The sequence below is a fragment of the Gymnoscopelus microlampas genome (genome assembly GCF_963454915.1).
Source record: "Gymnoscopelus microlampas genome assembly, chromosome: 22".
NCBI lineage: Eukaryota > Metazoa > Chordata > Actinopteri > Myctophiformes > Myctophidae > Gymnoscopelus > Gymnoscopelus microlampas.
The window spans coordinates 15,968,525-15,987,726 of NC_139959.1; the positions used below are offsets into that span (position 1 = coordinate 15,968,525).

At 40.7% G+C, this 19,202-nt stretch overlaps 1 protein-coding gene across 1 annotated transcript; it reads right to left on the minus strand.

Annotated features, from left to right (window-relative positions):
- Positions 1-13,157: 13,157 nt before the first annotated feature.
- On the minus strand, positions 13,158-16,761 carry cbln2b (cerebellin 2b precursor; the record flags this gene model as incomplete). Its single annotated transcript, XM_084048376.1, has 3 exons — positions 13,158-13,655; positions 14,218-14,337; positions 16,450-16,761. 3 exons carry the CDS (start codon positions 16,759-16,761, stop codon positions 13,458-13,460), a joined length of 630 nt encoding a protein of 209 aa, XP_083904502.1. The 3' UTR covers positions 13,158-13,457.
- Between the last annotated feature and the right edge of the window lie 2,441 nt (positions 16,762-19,202).

Consider the following 19,202-nt stretch of genomic DNA (forward strand, 5'->3'; position numbering starts at 1 on the left):
TTCTGCACGCTCTGACCATTATCATGGTGTCTCTGGCAACACCTGCACTGAGCTCATTTGCATGCCCACAGTGATCCATCTTTAAACATGCGATTTGAGCCAATGTTGTACTGAGGCCTCCCCCAGGAGCCACCCAGAGCGAGGTGGTATTCCCAGCAAGCACCGGACACCATGTTGTAGGATTACGGTAATCTAATACAGCAACCTTCATAGTAAACAGCAACACCCTAATCTGTTGCTTTTACTAAGGCACCACATGCTCACATCCACAAGTGAAAAAAGTAGGCAATTTATATTGTGAGATTAGCAGTGTCTACAAGGTTTTACATAATTTCTAAATGGGCTGATAATGACGAAAAATGCTGCCATTGAAATTACAGTCTTAGAAATTAGATAAAGGATTCACTTTAAAGTAATACTAATAATATACAAATACTTGTTATTGTCTAATCACTGCTTCGGTAATGTATTCTACGTAAACATAGGCCATTTGTCAGCTATAATTGCTCTATTTTTAGATGTTGCATTTTATTACATTTTCTCCTAAGTCATTAAAATGCTTCTGAACAGAATAATCAAGTTGATATTGACTAAAATCACTGAGTCTATATCAGACATGGATGTTTGAATTGCGTATGTAAATCAATATTTTGTTCAGGGAATATTTAGACTTTTCAAATCAATCTGCATGTTATGAAAATGGAAATAACGGCAAAGGGATATTTGTGTGTCGGATAACCACAGTATCAAAGCACGTTTCAAGTCTCTGCAAGTTGATTTTCATACTGAACTGAAATTACAGGAAAACACAGGCTTCCTGGAAGACCAACCAAACAATATCAAGTGCTCGGTCGGTGGGTCATAATCAATCATTCCAAACGTGCCAGAACCCTGGTCACTCTGGCAAAACAACATGACAAAATAAATGATAATTGATACTTTGTTACCATGTCACATGAGTGTTCCAGTGAAAAGCATTCCATTTTCACCGCAACCATGAACCTTCCCCCATCCTCTGTATTCATCTCCCTGTTCAGGATGATGCCTCATCATAGATGGAGGGAAATGAAGTGTTTATTGACAGAGGGATGCATTTCTATTCTTACTGGAGCAGATTGATCTCAGATCAACCTCAACTCTCTCCGGCCTCCAGAGCATATCTCTCTCCCTATCTCTCTCTCCCTTTCTCTCTCTCTCTCTCTCTCTCTCTCTCTCTCTCTCTCTCTCTCTCTCTCTCTCTCTCTCTCTCGCTTTTATTTGCCCTTAAACATGCCTGTAGCATACCTCAAGGTCCCCCGTGATGCCTGAGGCTGTGGAGAAACTCTGGCAAACACGGGCTTAATTCAATCTTTCCGTCAAGCCTCCTCACCCATATGTTGATGATATGATGAGCTTGACATGCTCACACTTTCCATTTCCTCATCCATTGAGACATTGATCTCACCAGAGGCAGCCCACAACTTATCAATAATGGATTTTTTCAAAGGTGGTACAGGCGAGGAGTGACATCGTGAACTCCTGGTCCCATAAAAATATATGACGCATTGCCCTCTTGTGTTTTTTTTTATTATTTTTTTTACAGATGTATATCATTTTATTGAGAAATATGGGTCTGATATGCAGAGGCCCTCTAAATGTTTTTTTCATTCATGGTACTGGGTTTAATTTGGGTAAATTTGGACTGGAACGTTTTAGTAACGCCATCTGTACATTATGTTAGAATACTCCTAATGCCACGTCATCTGTACATTATGTTAGAATACTCCTAATGCCACGTCATCTGTACATTATGGTAGAATACTCCATAATGTAGACGGTAACGCCATCTACATTAATACTCCTCCTAGTACGCCATGTGTACATTAAAAACTGTTGTCTGGACTCTGGAGGACCCCAAGGAAGCATGATTCAATGCCTGCAAAATGAAATACTGCCAATAACTTAATATAAAGGTACTTTAGGTAGGGTACATGGTTTTCCTTCTCCAATAGGCCCCTGTCCTGTCCTGTCCTGTCCTGTCCTGTCCTGTCCTGTCCTGTCCTGTCCTGTCCTGTCCTGTCCTGTCCTGTCCTGTCCTGTCCTGTCCTGTCCTGTCCTAGCTGTCCTGTCCTGTCCTGTCCTGTCGTGTCGTGTCGTGTCGTGTCGTGTCGTGTCGTGTCGTGTCGTGTCCTGTCCTGTCCTGTCCCGTCCTGTCCCGTCCCGTCCCGTCCCGTACCGTACCGTACCGTACCGTACCGTACCGTACTGTAAAGAAGCTACTGGTACATAGTATGTACTACATACTATGATAGACCCTGTTGAAGACCTAAGTGTCGAAACGTCGGTCAGCTGTTGCCTTGCTCATCTGCTAAAATAGAGTGCCTCAGCAATTTCTCCCTAGTCTGCCTCACCACAAGCAGAACTTTGGTTTCCTTTGCTTCTATTACTATACCTGTTCCACTGAAGAACACCTGTTTTGAGCCACTGTGATTGAACCCAGGCAGCGCTTCCTTTTATTTTGTTTTATATACTATGATAGCTTTTGTCGATCCACAGACATTTATTTTTCAACCCGGATGTAAACAAACGACGTGGAAAAACGTACATGCACCATACATGCCTATATATGGGCGTATCGGATTTGTTTATGCCATAAACAAACCCGATACAACCGTTATGTCAGTCTTAGTGACGTGGCCGTCCATATGTATGCCTATATATGGGCGTGTCGGGTTTGTTTATGGTTATGTCTGAGTCATATGGTGACATGCCTATATATATGCGTATCGGGTTTGTTTATGATTATGTCTGAGTCATAATGACATGGCCGTAGTCCTGTCATAGAGTGAGGGAACTCCATATATTGGCATAAAAGGGACACAGGCAGACAGACATATGCAGATCTCCATGTATGGGCGTACAACAGCTATGGCATAACCGGAGGGGTATGTGTCCCAAACGGGCATGTGTCCCAACGGGCATCGGCCTTGTTGAAAAAAAAAGAAAAAACATTCCAAACTGATATTTGCAGCAGGAATGAAGGATTGCTTCTGCCTTATGTAAATATTTGATGCATTTCTCAATATGCTCAGAGTTCTCTGGAAAAGAGTAGACTATTCTCAGAGGGATTTCTCTGTCAAGCTGCCAGTCAAAAAACATAAATAAATAAATAAACAAACAAACAAAAAATAAACAAACAAACAAACAAACAAACAGTGACACATTTGTATCCTTGCCCTGTCCTCCTGGAAAACTTAACCTGTGGCATAAATGCCACAAACCTTGAATTGTGTATGGGTTTTCCATTAGCCACAGAACAGATACTTGGCTTCCTTAGCCAGAAACAGCCTATAAATAGGCTACAGGGGCAAGAATTTGAACCTTATTAAAGCCAATGTTACCTCCCTTCCAAGTGATCTATAAAATTACCATAACCTGAATGGAGGAATATACCAGTAAAAGATTCCTATACTGCTCCTGCCGGCTGCTGCTGTGTGTGTGCATGTGTGTCTGTGTGTGCATGTATGAGTGCGTGCATGTTTGAGTGTGTGCGTGCGTGTTTGCTTGCGTGTGTGCGTGTACAGTATGTGTATATATGAGTGTGTGAGTGTGTGTCTGTGTGTGTGTGCATGTGTTTCCTCCCCGATGTAGTTCCCAAATATGCCACCGTCCACGACTCGCATCTCTGCGTGCTTTTTCATCCACCGAGGCTTGTTGTGCTGAGGCACTGTTTTTCCCATTCTAATGAATGTAGTTAAACAGGTTATGTGCTGGGCCTGCGACGATTTCTCTCCGGCTTGCTGTGCCTGAATCTAATGTGTAGACAGATGATGTATTGGAAGCACCACATCAAGGAACTGCTCTGGGTTCTGGCTCTGCACAGCCCGCTCTCGCTCTCTCTATAGAGGAGGTTTTGAAGGGTGGGCTTGGCATGGGGGTGTATTTTCTTTGGGGAATTGCATGTTTCAGCAGTATGGATATTGCAGGCGGTGGCAGAAGGAATAAACAGACTTTGTCTCTCGTCATTCCTTCAGGGATGGGTCTGTTCACAGAGGCGGTTCTGTGACTGATGTTTGTCTGCGGTATAGCGTCTATTTATCTGTTTGGCAAACAAATGCATTATTAACAAGCCACCGCCACATGTTATCATCTTAGTGTATTCTCCAATTTACGTATACAGTATGTGTCTTTCTATTCAAGTGCAAATTAGCTAGGTCAGTGCACAATATTACCTACAATGACAAAGTCTTGGGTGAAATCGTTCCACTGAAGAGAATACACAACACACATAATGTCTTGACCTGCTGTAATTTAGAGAGTGGAGAATCGAAATTTCAGGAATAAATCATATTTAACTTTGTGTATTCACATACATATTAATTTCACATGTGAAGGCAGTTATGTTTCACAAGGGTTTGTCTCCTTCCGTTTGCTGAACAAATGCTGCCTTTACCAAGGGCCATGAAATTAGCAGAGCTCATTTGGTAGGAAACCTATGGAAAGAGGTTTTAAAAATGATATAAAGAGGGCTGGCCCATTAAAGGAGGTGATAAAGCCTGACATTCAGTATGCATTTCCTTTTAACTTGCTGCCACATTAGATATTAGATTGAGTGGGCCCCTAAGCGTCATTTCAGACCCAAGAGGAACTGCCTGTAGGTTTGCCTGGGAACAGACTGAACAGAAATAGTGCTGTGAAAGGCTTATTCTCACCCACAATCACACTTAAGGCAATTTCAGTTATAAGTAAGACTGGGACTGGGAGAAAATGAGTGCATGGCAAAAGACACCCTTTTTGTGGAGATTTTAGTATGCATATCAATGCACTGATTGCTCATCCGCAATCCCAAAAAGAAGGTTGAAGACGGTTGTTGTTGTGTCTCTTAAATGGCAGTGCACTTTTCCTGAGCAGAATACAATGCAGCTCCACACTTTCCCCCGGATGGCACAGAGTAGAATAAAAATAGCAAGGGAGTTTGGGCCTGGCAGCATTTGAAAGTAAACATTTGCCAGCAAACTCAAATGCAAGAATTGTTCCATCAGTTGTGGCGACCAGCCTTTAAAAACGATTGTTATGGAGATAATTAATCAATCGGGGGATGCTATCCACTCTCAGAAAACAGAGCAGTCCTTCTGGTTATCTGGCTCTTTGTGGGTCCCAAAGGTAATAAGTACAGCAAAGTACACAAAGAACATGCTATCGTCTTACATTCTTAAACTATGGGGCATGAGTTGAGTCTTGAGTGTGACCCAGCATGGGTGTTTTTACGGGGCCAGGCTTCCAGCATGGACCCGTATTGTTATTGGCATTATTCCGTTTCTTCTTCTTCTGCCACTTTTGGCAGTTCTGGCTGAACCGTGCAGTCGCTTTTTATGAAACTCGGCCATATGATAGATGGTCATGAAAAACGATCAAGAAATAATTCTCACAATCTTTCGTCAAAAGGTGGCGCTATAGCACTCAATTGAAAAATGCCAACTTTGAACAGGTACAACTCATGCCCTGTTTGACCTACAGCCATGAAACTTCGATGCACACATGCGTCTCCTCATGCTGAACAACTTTCACACTCTGACTTTTGACCTCTGACCTTTAGATCTCCCACCATTTTGAATTATATGAAAAACAGTTAAAACCTATCTCCTCCTGGGATTTTTGAGTAATCTGCACGAAACTTTTTACACATGAACTTTGGACCTATGCCAAAAAACGTTTGCAAAATATTTTCCATAAGTGAACAAATGAAGCTTTAATGAGCCAATGAATATTGCAGTTTTATGACAATTATTCATCTGCCCCTAACACATACATGCAGACTTACCATTCTTTGAAACTTTGCAGAAATGTAAAGGGCCATTCCAAATATCACTGAAACCAATCTTACTCCAATTGGTCAAACGGGGGCCGACAGCCATTAGACCTGCTTACACATGTGCCTTGACTAATGAGGAACACATCTATCACGTTGACCAGTAAGCACCGCCCTTAGATTGTCCACAATCTTGAGCAGTTTGAAAAACACTTAAACCCAGGATTTTTCAGCTATTTGCGTGAAACTGTATGAACAGTGTGATCTCTTTTTTCAGAGGTTTTTCTGTTGGTCCAATAGCGTCCCGCTTAAGTGTATGTCTCACAACCTCAAGGTCACAGGTTCAAGCCTCACTTGGTGCAGACTTCATCTAAGTTGCATTTCACACAACATGACTATCAATGAATACATTTGCAATTGTTAAAGATAACATGAAATACTTAATTGAGTGTTTTTTACATACTTCATTGTGAAAATAGCTGATCTACAATCTCACAACTTTTCAGATAGCAATGAGAGTATGTTTTTTCAATGTAGAACATACTTCATTGTGAAAATAGCCGATGTACAATCTGACAACTTTTAATGGTTTGTGAGCTTGTAGATCGGCTACTTTCACTAGTTTTGGTTCTGAGGAGATGTACAATTTCTTCATTGGTAAATGGTTTGTGAACGAGTGATCTTTGTGTTAGTGAAACAGGGGCTTGGGTCATGACAGAAGGCAAGAGTTTGTGATCCTCAACAGACAATATCAGCCTGGACAAAGCTATAGCACTATAGGTAGTGTTGCAGCTACCTAAGAGTGCCTCACGATCGCAAGGTTGCCGGTTCAAGCCTCACTTGATGCAGACTCATTTAAGTTGAATTGCAAGACTCTTAACCCCTAATTGCTCACAGGCCCTCATTGGAAACAAGACCGCAAGGACTTTCATGAACTGACCTGTTAAAGGAATTATCATTTCTCTTTCTCTCTCCTGGCCCCGTATTATCGCTGCTTGCAGCTATATTTTTGTTTTGTTATTCAGTTTACTCTGCAGCTGATGTTGGTATTCTTCAGATTTCAGTGATTGTCTGGAGAATGGAGCAAGGCTGAGAAATTGGCTCATCCTGTCCGTGTTATAGCTAAATGAGCAACGCTGATGGACTCGTTTAATAGACTTGCTAAAGGATGACATATTATAAAGATACAATGCGATGCAAGAGTATGGTCTAGCCAACACCAACTCCTGAATCGCTGCCCTCCACACACTCCTATCTAGCATCAGGGTCTTTGGTCTTGTTAGCTAAGCTGTTGTGCATCTACGTACAGTAGGTGGTGCGCTTCTTGCCTTTCCTGGCTTTGCCCTGGGTTAGCTCCCACAGTGTCAGTTTGCTTGCCACTAGTTCCGGGTGCCTGACGCAGTGCCCTTCCAGCCTCATCCTTCTCTCTCTGACTTTGTCTATGACCCATGGTAGGTCCCCATAAAGGAGCACATTTCTGATGTGGTCCGTCCATGTGACACCTTGTGCCATTCGTAGCATTCTTCTGTAGACTCCATCGAGGGCCCCTATAAAGATACTTATTTCCATTGGTTTAATGTCAGGGAGCTTAAACTGTGTGGACATGTCATTTCTGTTGAAAAGCACCATTAGGCAACTTTGGTATATGGTACAAGAAGCGGAGCGAGACATTAGGAATAGATGCTCAAATCAAATAAACAAGGTTTTGTTTCTTATCCAGCTTTCTAAAATACACATTTTTGATTCCCTTTCATACTAGACGACAGATATGCACAGTGGGGGGACAACGTAAGGATGATACTCTCTTGTTTCCACAAATGATGAAATGCATTTGCCGTGTTAACTGTGAAGACAAATTCAATTTTCCTGCTTAGTTCTTAGTTCTTAGTTCTGAACTCCTAGTTGCAATATAATAAATCATAATATAATAAATCAAAACATAATCATGCAAAGGTGATTTAATTCAATCTTCTTATGTTTAGACACTAAAACACCAGCTGAGTTGTTGCTGTGTTCATCTTCAGATGAAATCTTTCGGCACCAAAAGATTGTAATATCTAATTTCTGAAATGGTTTCAATGTTTGTTTCTCAACAGTGGTTTATATGTGTTTAGATGATTGGAAATGTGAGCCACTTAGGTCTGTGCTAAATTAACAGGAATTAAATTGTTGTCTGTGTGTGTGCGTACGTACGGACGAATGTGTGCGTGTGTGCTTATGTGAGTGCATGCACACACATGGGTGTATAAACTGTATATGTGTATGTATGCAATGTGCTATGTGTATAATGTATGCTTATAGGTACAGTGTATGTATTTACAGCTACAGTATATGTATATGTTTATATGAGAAGTGTATTTTAATGCAAAGTGCCATCTTCTTCAAATGTCTGAATCCAAAGATAATATCCTGTCTATTGAGTTCTGCAGTATCTTGTGCTCTGAGGACCCACAGTGAAGCCAATCTATGATCTTTCAGCCAGTGTACTAGAGCAGTGATTAATTTTTAACCTTTTAGTTTGACCTTTTTAATTTCAAGGACTATTTTAAATCTGAAAATGTACAAATGGAACCAAATGAGGGTCCATTTGGTTTTTCAAGAGTATGACCAGAAAAAAAAGAAGAAAAAAGGCCATATTAACTTTGGGCTTGGTACAAGTTTTATAATTATCTACAGTATGTATATGTGGCCCACAAAGCACAGTATAACGCCATCTGTGCATCCATTAAAGTGCCCCCGTATTTGAGGATTGATTGTACTTCTGTTCTTTGGGGGCGGACACATGGTGGGTTTATAACTCCAATATCATTGATAAATGTATCTGCTGCTATAAACACCAAGACTGTGACTGGTGCGACGACTGCACCTGGTTTGTTATCATTAGGTGTTTTATGATATAGTGACTACAACCGGCACATCCACATCTGATCATTAGCAATAGTGGTTGCATGGTAGTGGAATGAATATTAAAGATTACATTTTTTTGTCTTATTCTGGTGTGTAAATATTGACTTACATGCCCCCTCCCCCCCCTCAGAGAATCTGAAATGTGTTTAACATATTTTGATATTCTGATTCTGATTCTGATTCTGATTTTGTTAGCCTAATCAAACAAATTGCGTACATAATTTGATACTTAGCTGATTACTTAATTGACAGACTAGCTCAATTAGCAAAGGAGATCATTGTGAAACTGACTTTTAATTTCAGTGTGGGCACAATTAGTAGTTTATAGTCTGATTTACAGTAATACACTGTCCAAGCCATTCTGATTTGCTGGTGGGTGTTCTATGCTGCTCTAACACTGGCATCAGCAGGCTACATCATTTGGTCTCCCTGCTTTGTTCTCAGCTGTTGTTTCCCACAGAAGATGAAGGAATTGCAAAATGGTTGCAAATATCCACATGGATGGGGCAAGACAATGTACACTCAAATTCAAACTCGAATTCAAATGCGGTCCTATATCAACAGCTGTTTTTCAGTGTGTATTTCAGTGTTGTTCAAAAGAACAAACAAATGTTATCCTTTGACTCACGCTGGCGACCAGATTATTTTACCAGATTTACCATGATTAGCGTAAATCCTTGTTATGGATTTGATTAGATTACTTACAGACTTTCATAAAACAATCACTTGTGTTTTAAAATCTTTGTCACGTTTACATCAAGATCAGGTCTTTTACCATGAAACAAGTAAGTGGTGTGTGTCTTCCTTAGGAAGCCATCTGGTTTTGACCCTGCAAAAACTATTTGACTTTTTCTACCCTTTTTGTGTACCTTAAAATAAATATCCTAGTCTATCAAAATCAAACTCTGCTACTTTATATTTTAAGTTGTAAAACTTTTCTCTACCTTTTTTTCCCCCTCCTGAATCCACTAAAGCTCTCACCTCATACTAATGTACTTTTCATTGATTGTATTTTATGAAGGCCCTTATTCATTAGATTGCACATCCTGCCAACTCAATGTTATATGGGTGAGTAGCATTGTATTTAATGGAAACTGATTCAACCAATAGAATTCTTCCAATAGCTGCTGATTAACTCCGACGTATTGCCACTAAAATGCTTATGGGCCTAGTATTCAGGAAGCGTCCACCTGTGTTGACTTCTTCCACCAAAACAGAGAGGTTTCCTTTTACATTACTGTATTACAGTGTTCAAATGAACTTTTATGGTTAAAGGTAGGGTAAGTGATTTAGCTTGGTTAAAATAAGTGTTCAATAGCTTTATATTCTGATAGTACTCATTGCTATTGAGTGTTTGCTCAGTAAAAGGAGTCTCCCATGTCTCTCCAGCTCTTTATTAAACAGAAAATGCATTTTCAGTGCTCTCTCCTGATTGGATTAAATGTTGTCACCTACCTGAAAATGTACTACATTCTGTTTACTAAAGAGCTGGAGAGACCCCTGTGACCGAACAAACGCTCTGTAGCAATGATTACTATCAGAATATAGTACTTTAACCTTTTCAACACAAAAAAAAGAAATATGTATATATATATATATATATATATATATATATATATATATATATATATATATATATATATATATATATATATATATATATATATATATATATATATATATCACTTACTCACTTACTCTACCTTTAAATTAACACATAATTGTTATGAATAGACACATGGACATTTATCGGCAGACCATATGACCATATATGTCATATAATACCTTAAGACCAGATGTCTTAAGGTATGGCTTCCTCTGTTCTTTCTACAAGTGTTTTTCCCAGAGCTAAAATTGTATGTAAAACAAATACCCTATTGAAACAAAGCTATTAGGGTCTGGATTAAAGAAAATAATAAGATTCCATAAAGAACCCCAGCATTTAAACATTAATGGATTTACTTGTCATAACCAGAGGTGAAAATACATTTTAATTAGCCACGGCACCAGTTGTCTCAGACCCTTTGACCAAGCAATCTCATACCACAGAGGAGAATTGGCTTGACTAATTGATAATCAGACAACTTTCTCATAATTCTGATTATACTTAGGCTATATTATGAGCATAACAGCAAACCATGTGTGATTAGATATTGCCTATAAAACCTTAAAAAATCTGTTCAAATAACAATGCATGTATGATTGTTAAATACATGCGGTAGCCTATATATCATATTTTACTCTGGGCCCTTAAAAGTAAAAACTCTATCGCTTAATTCCAATAAATGTGCCACATTGTGTGTTTATTCTGACTGCATTCAAACATTGAATAAAAGCACAATAGGCTGTAAAACAGACACTTTGTACAGCACATGGATGAACTGTACAAATTGAACACAAATAGCTCTCATTGCTCAGACATGGCCTTGAGTTGTGATGATTGGGGGTTGAAGGTGAGAGTGAGAGTGAGAGTGTGTGCGTGTGTGTGTGTGTGTGTGTGTGTGTGTGTGTGTGTGTGTGTGTGTGTGTGTGTGTGTGTGTGTGTGTGTGTGTGTGTGTGTGTGTGTGTGTGTGTGTGTGTGTGTGTGTGTGTGTGTGTGTGTGTGTGTGGAGGGGAAAACTAACAGCCTTTGTGGAAATACAATATAATTAATTAATTTATAATTTTTAAAATGTTACGATTAATTAGACCATTGATCATATCTATCTTTAGTTTATTTGAGATATTGGTCTCACAAAGGGTCCACTCAGAATCTCTGATGGCTCTGGCAACTGAGGCCAGTTTCAGCACCCTGGACAGAGACAAAGGAACTAATAGACTTGTAAAGTGACAGTATAGTAGCGCTGTCCTTGGTGCTGAAGTAAAGTGACGGTAGTGTTGCTGTCCGCGGTGCCTTAGAAAAGTGGTTCTCAACCTTTTCAGGCCCCCCCCGCCTCCCCCCCAAAAATAAATAAATAAATAAATATTTAAACTGGGGACCCCCACAAACTAATCATATTTGAACTGGGGACCCCCCAAAATACTCATCTTTGAACTGGAACCCCCCCCCCCCCCTGACAAGTACTTGGAATTGTCAGAGTTGAGGCATTACATTTTGTTTGAACTCGGTCCCACAGATAAATATTGTGAAAGCAGATCTACAAGCTCACAAGCCTCGCAACACGAGGTGTTGTGAGCTTGTAGATCGGCTATTTTCACAATGTTGACCTTTTTCTTATATTATTTGACAATTTGGCCAATGTTTGACTAGCTTAGTTTGATGATTACTTTTGATGTAATGGTCTTCTTTACTTTTTTTTTTAGGTATTACAAAGGTCTTAAAGGTCCTTAAATTGTCACTTCACTGTCATCTGGGGACCCACCCCCTCAAAAAAAAATCATGTGGGGACCCCCCTGGGGGTCCCGACCCATAGGTTGAGAACCACTGGCCTATCGGTAGCCTATCATCTCCATTATGGACGTGGTCCCCCCCCTCTCTATTCACGTAAATGCAAAATCACAGAATGAAAGTGATAGATGCGCTTAGCCTATATACAATACAATATCTTTTTATTAAGCGGGACATATAGGGATTCTTCTATTATTTTCACAATGTACATTTAGTGAGCAACGTCACTGAACATTAAATCAGTCAAAGCTATACGCAGATCCGAAATGTATAGAACACACAATAATGTGAATATGTACTTTTATAAATGATGTAACGTTTAATAAAAGGGCTCTAGGTTGTCTCCGTTGGCTGAAATATGTACGCCTTTTTTTCTCTTTTAAAGGAGTAGTTCACCCAAAAAAAAATGACTTATTTTCTAACAATTACGCACCCCATGAAGCCTTGAATTCATGGAGATTTTTTTTTGTTTTTGCCACATTCCTGAGCCAAAATTAGATTTTTTTTAGGTGAATTATTGGATCAGGAATGCAACAAAAAAAGATCTCCATGAATTCAAGGCTTCATGGGGTGCTTAATTGATAGAAAATAAGTAATATTTTTGGGTGAACTACTCATTTAATAAACTCTGAATAGTAGGCGGCCTACATTTGGCTTATTTTCAATATGTTCTGCATCCAAACGCAACACCATGGACATCAGCACAAAAAAAAAGAAGAAAAAAAAAGACTTCCATTCGTGCAAAAAAAAAAAATGCTTTGGGCGTGAAAGCACTTCTTCTCTTCATGTCCATAATCCCATAAACCTCACTTGGACGGAAACCATATTCTTTAAGGCTATACAAACATAAAATAGAGCATAACGCACTCAGCCTGTTCAGGATTATAAGTTCCTCCACTCATTTCCCTCGTCCAGCCAGTTGCCCATCAGGTGCACCTGTTTGCCTATTTGGCAAAAAAAAGAGTTTGTTTTCCAAGCGATAAAATCCAAATAACCAACAAAGCATACGTCACAGGCCGATCAATAACGGTTAATCATCCAGATTGCGTTTAAAAGTTGATGGATGTGGATAGATATGAAACTCCAAGAAGACGTTCATATTTGACTAGATAGTGAACGAGTGTGGGTACAGACAGATATTCGTCGGCGTCCTTGGATGGCTGACAGTATTTTTGTTCAAAATAAATGGCATGGTTTCTTTTTTTATATATTTGTCATTTCGTTCGTCGACCTGTCAGAAGTCGGGTCAGAACCGGGTCCGAAGTCGGGTCAGAACCGGGGGCCAGAACCGGGTCAGAACAGGATCAGAACCGGGTCAGAACCGGGTCATCGCAAATCAGATTATAGAGGAAAAGACTAAAAAGCCAAAGTGATTATAGAGGAAAGACTAAAAAGCCCGAGAAGGTGGAGTATTTCCATCCGCCCATGAGGGTGCCTCGCTCCAGCTTCAGGTGCACGCGGTCCTCGCGCTCCACCATCAGCAGGACGCCGTTGCTGGCCGCCTCTCGCGTCACGTCCTGGTCGCCGGCGAAGGCCGAGATGACGGGGTAGTCGTTCTGCATCAGGTTCACCTGTAGAGGAGGAGACAAAGGTCATATGAATCAGTTATACCGTGCTCTATAGTCCGGTGGTTCTCAACCTTTTCAGGCCAAGACCCCCGAAAAATAATCATATTTGAACTATAGGGACCCCCCCTGAATAATCATATGAACTGGCGACCCCTCCACCCTGATAAGCACTTGGAATGTAGGAGTTGAGGCATTATACATTTTTGTTTGACTCTGTTCCAAAATTGTGAAAATAGCAGATCTACAAGCTCACAAGGCCTCACCATGCGAGGCAGTGTGAGCTTGTAGATCTGCTATTTTCACAATTTTAGCCTCTTTCTTATATTAATTGGCAATTTGGTCAATGTCTGACCATTTTATAGTAGTTTGTTGATTATTTTTGATGCAGCAATGGTCTTTTTTCTTTTCTTTCTTTCTTTTTTTTTTGGTATTAAAAAGGTCCTTAAATTGACCACAGGGGGGTCCCGATCCACAGGTTGAGAGTCTAGTCTGCATTGGTGGCACAGCTTTCATTGTCAGTGTGTGTTTCTCAGCAGGAACACAAACTGTTCATCGCATTGCTCACCTGTATGGTTTGTCTGTTGTAGACCTTCACCACGTGAAAGCTGAAACTATAGATCCCCCTTCTGGGTGCTGAAAAAACACTTGCTTTGAGATCGAAATGGTTGCCGATGTTCACTAAAACCTGTCAAAAGAAGAGGAAGAAAAACAACGAAAAGGCGCTGTTTATACATGCGTTATAACTGAACATCCCAAATGACTGTAACCATACGGTGATTAAAATTATCCAAAATTGTCCCGTGTAATAATAAATATCACACACACAGTGACACACTGGTCCCTGTACGAGAAATATTTTAGGATACCTTTCAGTTACATTTGGGATGATTCTTCTTATGTTGTTGCAGAATAAATAATTAGCTATACGACCTCATGCTGTTATACCTAAAGGTATAGGACAGTGGTTCTCAACCAGATAGTGGTCCTTGAGGGGGTTCCAGGTGGTCCCCAGCTAAATGATGGAGAGTTGGTAACCAAATGGACCCTATATAGAGATCTTTAACTCCTGAGTGTGTGAGAGTGAGAGCATTTTACGCTCTCAAGAGTTAAATTATTGTTAAACATCTGCATTACTTAATTAAATAACTGTTATTTTGATCATCTCTCTACCATATCAATACAGCATGGAAATGTGGACAAAGTCGTATCCAACAAAGACAAAATAAAAGTCTTGGGTCTGAGAGTCTAAATCTTATCAAATGGTTCAATCCGTGCGGCTCAAATGCCGAATAAATAATGGACCTTGATATGAAAAGGGTTGAAAACACTGCTATAGGAACACCCAACCCAATGCAAACACAGAACGTTTCTTCTGCAGGCCCTAGACGCCAATGTGATGATTTTACATTTGCTAATTATGAGAGTTATACGCACAACATCTTTATATATAGCCGTTCTCACAATAGAACAGAATGACATTGCTTGGCTTATTAACAACGCAATTATTACGGATTATATCGACTGCATTGCATGCATATGATGAGAGGAACAACACCTTCTGGTCAAGTTAGCAAAGTATACGGCAGGGGTATTCAACAAGGGGTCCGGGACCCCTAGGGGGTCCTCAGAGTTACTACAGGGGCGCTCACAACGCCTCGCACTGCTAGGCGTTGTGAGCTTGTAGATCAGCTATTTCTGGCAAAGAGGTAGGCTATAGCCTAGGTGTAGAGGGGGAAAAACAGACCAGGTAAAAAAAAAGGTTTATTCCGAAACACCATTTTATACAATATAGAAGGGGTCCGTGCTTCATCTCTCTCTCAGCTAGGGGGTCCTTGTTGGCCTGAAAAAAAACATTGAAGACCCCTGGTCCACGGCCAATATGACGTGTATGGCGTGAGACATGCAAGGAATGAATAACAGTGGGAAAATACTGCGCATCACACCGAAGTCAATGGCTCTACATAGCAGGGGTCTTCAACGTTTTTCAGGCCAAGGACCCCCTAGCTGAGAGAGAGATGAAGCAGGGACCCCCTCTATATTGTATAAAATTGTGTTTCAGATTAAACTTTCTTTATTTTTTACTTGGTCTGCTCTTTTTTTCTCCTTTACACCTATACCTCTTTGCCAAAAATAGCCGATCTACAAGCTCACAATGCCTCGCAGCAGGGCAAGGGTTGTGAGCTTGTAGATCTGATATTTTTGGCTAAAGTTCTCCTCAGAAAAGGGATGCTAGAGGGTTCAAGTGGTCAATGTAAACAAAATTAAATCATATCACACGAAGATTTTGGCGGCCCCCCTTGTAGTAACTCTGAAGACCCCCCTAGGGGTCCCGGACCCCCTGTTGAAGACCCCTGCTCTATGGTCTATGGCGTGAGACATGAAAGGAATAAATAACAGTGGAGAATACTATGCATCACCTACATTGATGGCTCTATAGCTATCAGATAAACATATATGTTTGTTGAACCGTGTTTCTGCAAAAGTTCATGGACATAAATATTGTGTAAATAGCAGATCTACAAGCTCGGCCACATCAGCTATTTTCACAATTTTTGCATCTCTCTTATATAATTTGACTATTTCGCCAATGTTTGGCCCGTTTTCATAGCATAGTTCGTTGATTACTTTTGATGCAGTAATGGTCTTTAGTCTTAAAAGTCCTTACATTTTCACTTCACTGTCATCTGGGGACCCCCTCCCCCCCTCCCAACATCACCCCCCTGGGGGTCCCGACCCACAGGTTGAGGAAAAACCACTGGTGTAGAGAGTAACTAAACTAACAGACAGACAGCAATACCTGGTCGAAATAGATGGTCGTGGACGTGTTGCTCATGTCCGACGGCTCGTGGTTGGTGCCGCGCACCGCGGAGAACGCCACCTTGGCGCCGGCGGAGCGCACGGAGATGCCGAGCGACGAGGTGACCGCGCCGTCCGAGGAGGGGCTCGAGTCGCACACCACCAGACACTTGCCCTCCAGCACGATGGGCTCCGTCTCGTTGTTCTGCTGGCCGAGGCAGAGAGCCACGCCGCAGCCCATCAAGAGGAGGGTCAGCGGTGCCAGCATGGGGGCGCACGAGGGTCCCGCGGGGCAGCGCTTTGGCACATGCATGGTCTGGAACTCTCTGATCCTCTGAGAAAAGGATCTTTAGGATCTAGGATCACTATGGATCTCTGATCCTGGTGCACACTGATGCTACCCCCTTGGAGCCCCTTGGAGGTTTGTTATAGGACTCGATCACCTGGTCCAGTCTTCTTACTCCTTCCCTCTCTCTCTTTCTCTCGCTCCCTCTCTCTGTGATGCTCTCTCTCTCTCTCTCTCTCTCTCTCTCTCTCTCTCTCTCTCTCTCTCTCTCTCTCTCTCTCTCTCTCTCTCTCTCTCTCTCTCTCTCTCTCTCTCTCAAACACACACCCTCTGACACATAGACGCACTGACTCTCGCTCCCCTCCCTCCTGTGCGTCTTAGTTGGTTATAGGAGGGTCTCTTTTAGACAGCCAGTGAAGTCAATCCTGGTGGTTTAAGAGACACATTGATTGATTGATTGATTGAATACTTCATTAACAGTTTGCAACAAAAAAAAGCACAGACATTACAGTTCAATACAAAGGGATGCTATAAAAAGGATGAAACCTAAGAAATCACTATGGCTTGTTTCCATTGGGGTCCTGTGTATTTCATTCAATTCATCGAAGCGTGTTTATGTAAGAGAATAGTGTAAGAACACATTTTTTTTTGCAGAGTTTGCTCAAATAAATAATAATGTACGCCAGACATGCGTAAAATGTAAGAGAGAGAATACTGTGCGTAAAATGCAAGTATTCACCTATTGTGGGCATTCATTTTTATATTCTAGGTTCAATGTAATGTAAATTCACCTACAGTGCAATATAATTATGCGTCAGAACGTCCCCAGGTATCTCAGCTATATACTACAAGTTTCATTTGCATATGCGCCATCATCGCCCCCCATATCTAATTATTCCAGTTATTTATAGTTGTTCAAAAGCAAATCAAAGACATAATTTGTGTCGCAGAAAAAGTCAATGATCTGGGAGCTTACCTGTGCCGTCCATACCGCTGGTCAGCAGGCTGTTGTCTGTCTGTCTCTCTCTATACGCACCAGCGCGCAGACTGAAGTGCGCGCACAAATCGCCAGTGTAAAGGAGAGGAATACCAAAACGCTCGCCCCAAAACACAGTCGCCCCGGGGCCAATCCGGCGACCTCGGAACGGTCCCCACCAGGTGGTATTCCTAAACGTAACCTCAGTAAACTATGCCTAAACCTAACCTTATTCCTAAACATAACCTCAGTAAACTATGCCTATTAAAACCAAACCCTATTCCTGAACGTTACCTATCAGTAAAACTATGCCTAAACCTAACCTAATTCCTAAACGTTACCTCTGTGAAACTATGCCTAAACCTAACCGTAGGCCTATTCCTAAACGTAACCTAAGTAAAACTATGCCTAACCTTACATTTATGTGTAACCTCATCCAAATACAAGAACCACTGGGGGCAAGCGGTCCGCGAAAAAAATATATGGGGTGAGCGTGTTTTGGGGCGAGTCTTCCAGTTACCAAGGAGAGTCCTCCCAGCTGGACTCCCTTTGGAGACGCAATTCACGCCCTTACTTTCAGTGTGTATAGATAGAGTAACTACAGACAGCAATACGGCTCCGAGGACTTCACAATTGACAGCATACTAACGGATTAATGAGTTTGTTTACATATTAATCAGCTCAATGTTGTGAGCTCATGGGGGGCCTCATGGGACGGCAGATATCACTAGTCTCAATGGTTGTAATTTATTTGCTAGGGTTTCTTTCTTCCACGTTGCACGCTGATTAATCCGAGATGAAGGGTGTTTCACGGTGGATAACATGGCCGTTGCATCCATGGCAGATTCGACATGCATGTATTATATTATGTCTAATTTGAGTCTAAAATGAGCATACTTTGTTCGAGCTGAATATAAATACTTGTGCGCCATCCAGTGGCATGAATTGGATCAGCAGAATTACAAAAAAAAACTTTCTTTTTAACAAGGCACTTGCCTAGATTGACGTATTGATGCCTTGATCTGATTTTTATTCATTTAACTTTATTAGTATTATTGTTAATATATATTAACAATAATACTATTGTTTTTCACTATTGTGTATTATTGTTTTTTTATTGTTAATTATTTTTAATTCTTCATTCATTTTCTTGAAATGTAGCACTTTGTAGCACAGATTAGGTTCAAATATAAAGTGCATTACAAATAGAATGTATTATTATTATTAATTTTATATCACCCCGGTTATATCAAATTCTAAGTAGAGCATTATACAATAACAAAACGTTATAATTTCACTTGAACCGTGAATATTGATAGCGCAGGACATTGTTTTCATATCATATTTCACAATCACATCATAAATGTGTCAAAAAATCCCAAAACGCTAGATATTGCCTATAAAACATAAAAAAAAAAAAACAATGTATGTCTATTATTGTTAAATATGTGGTAGCCTATATATCATATTTTACTCTGGCCCCCTAAGAGTA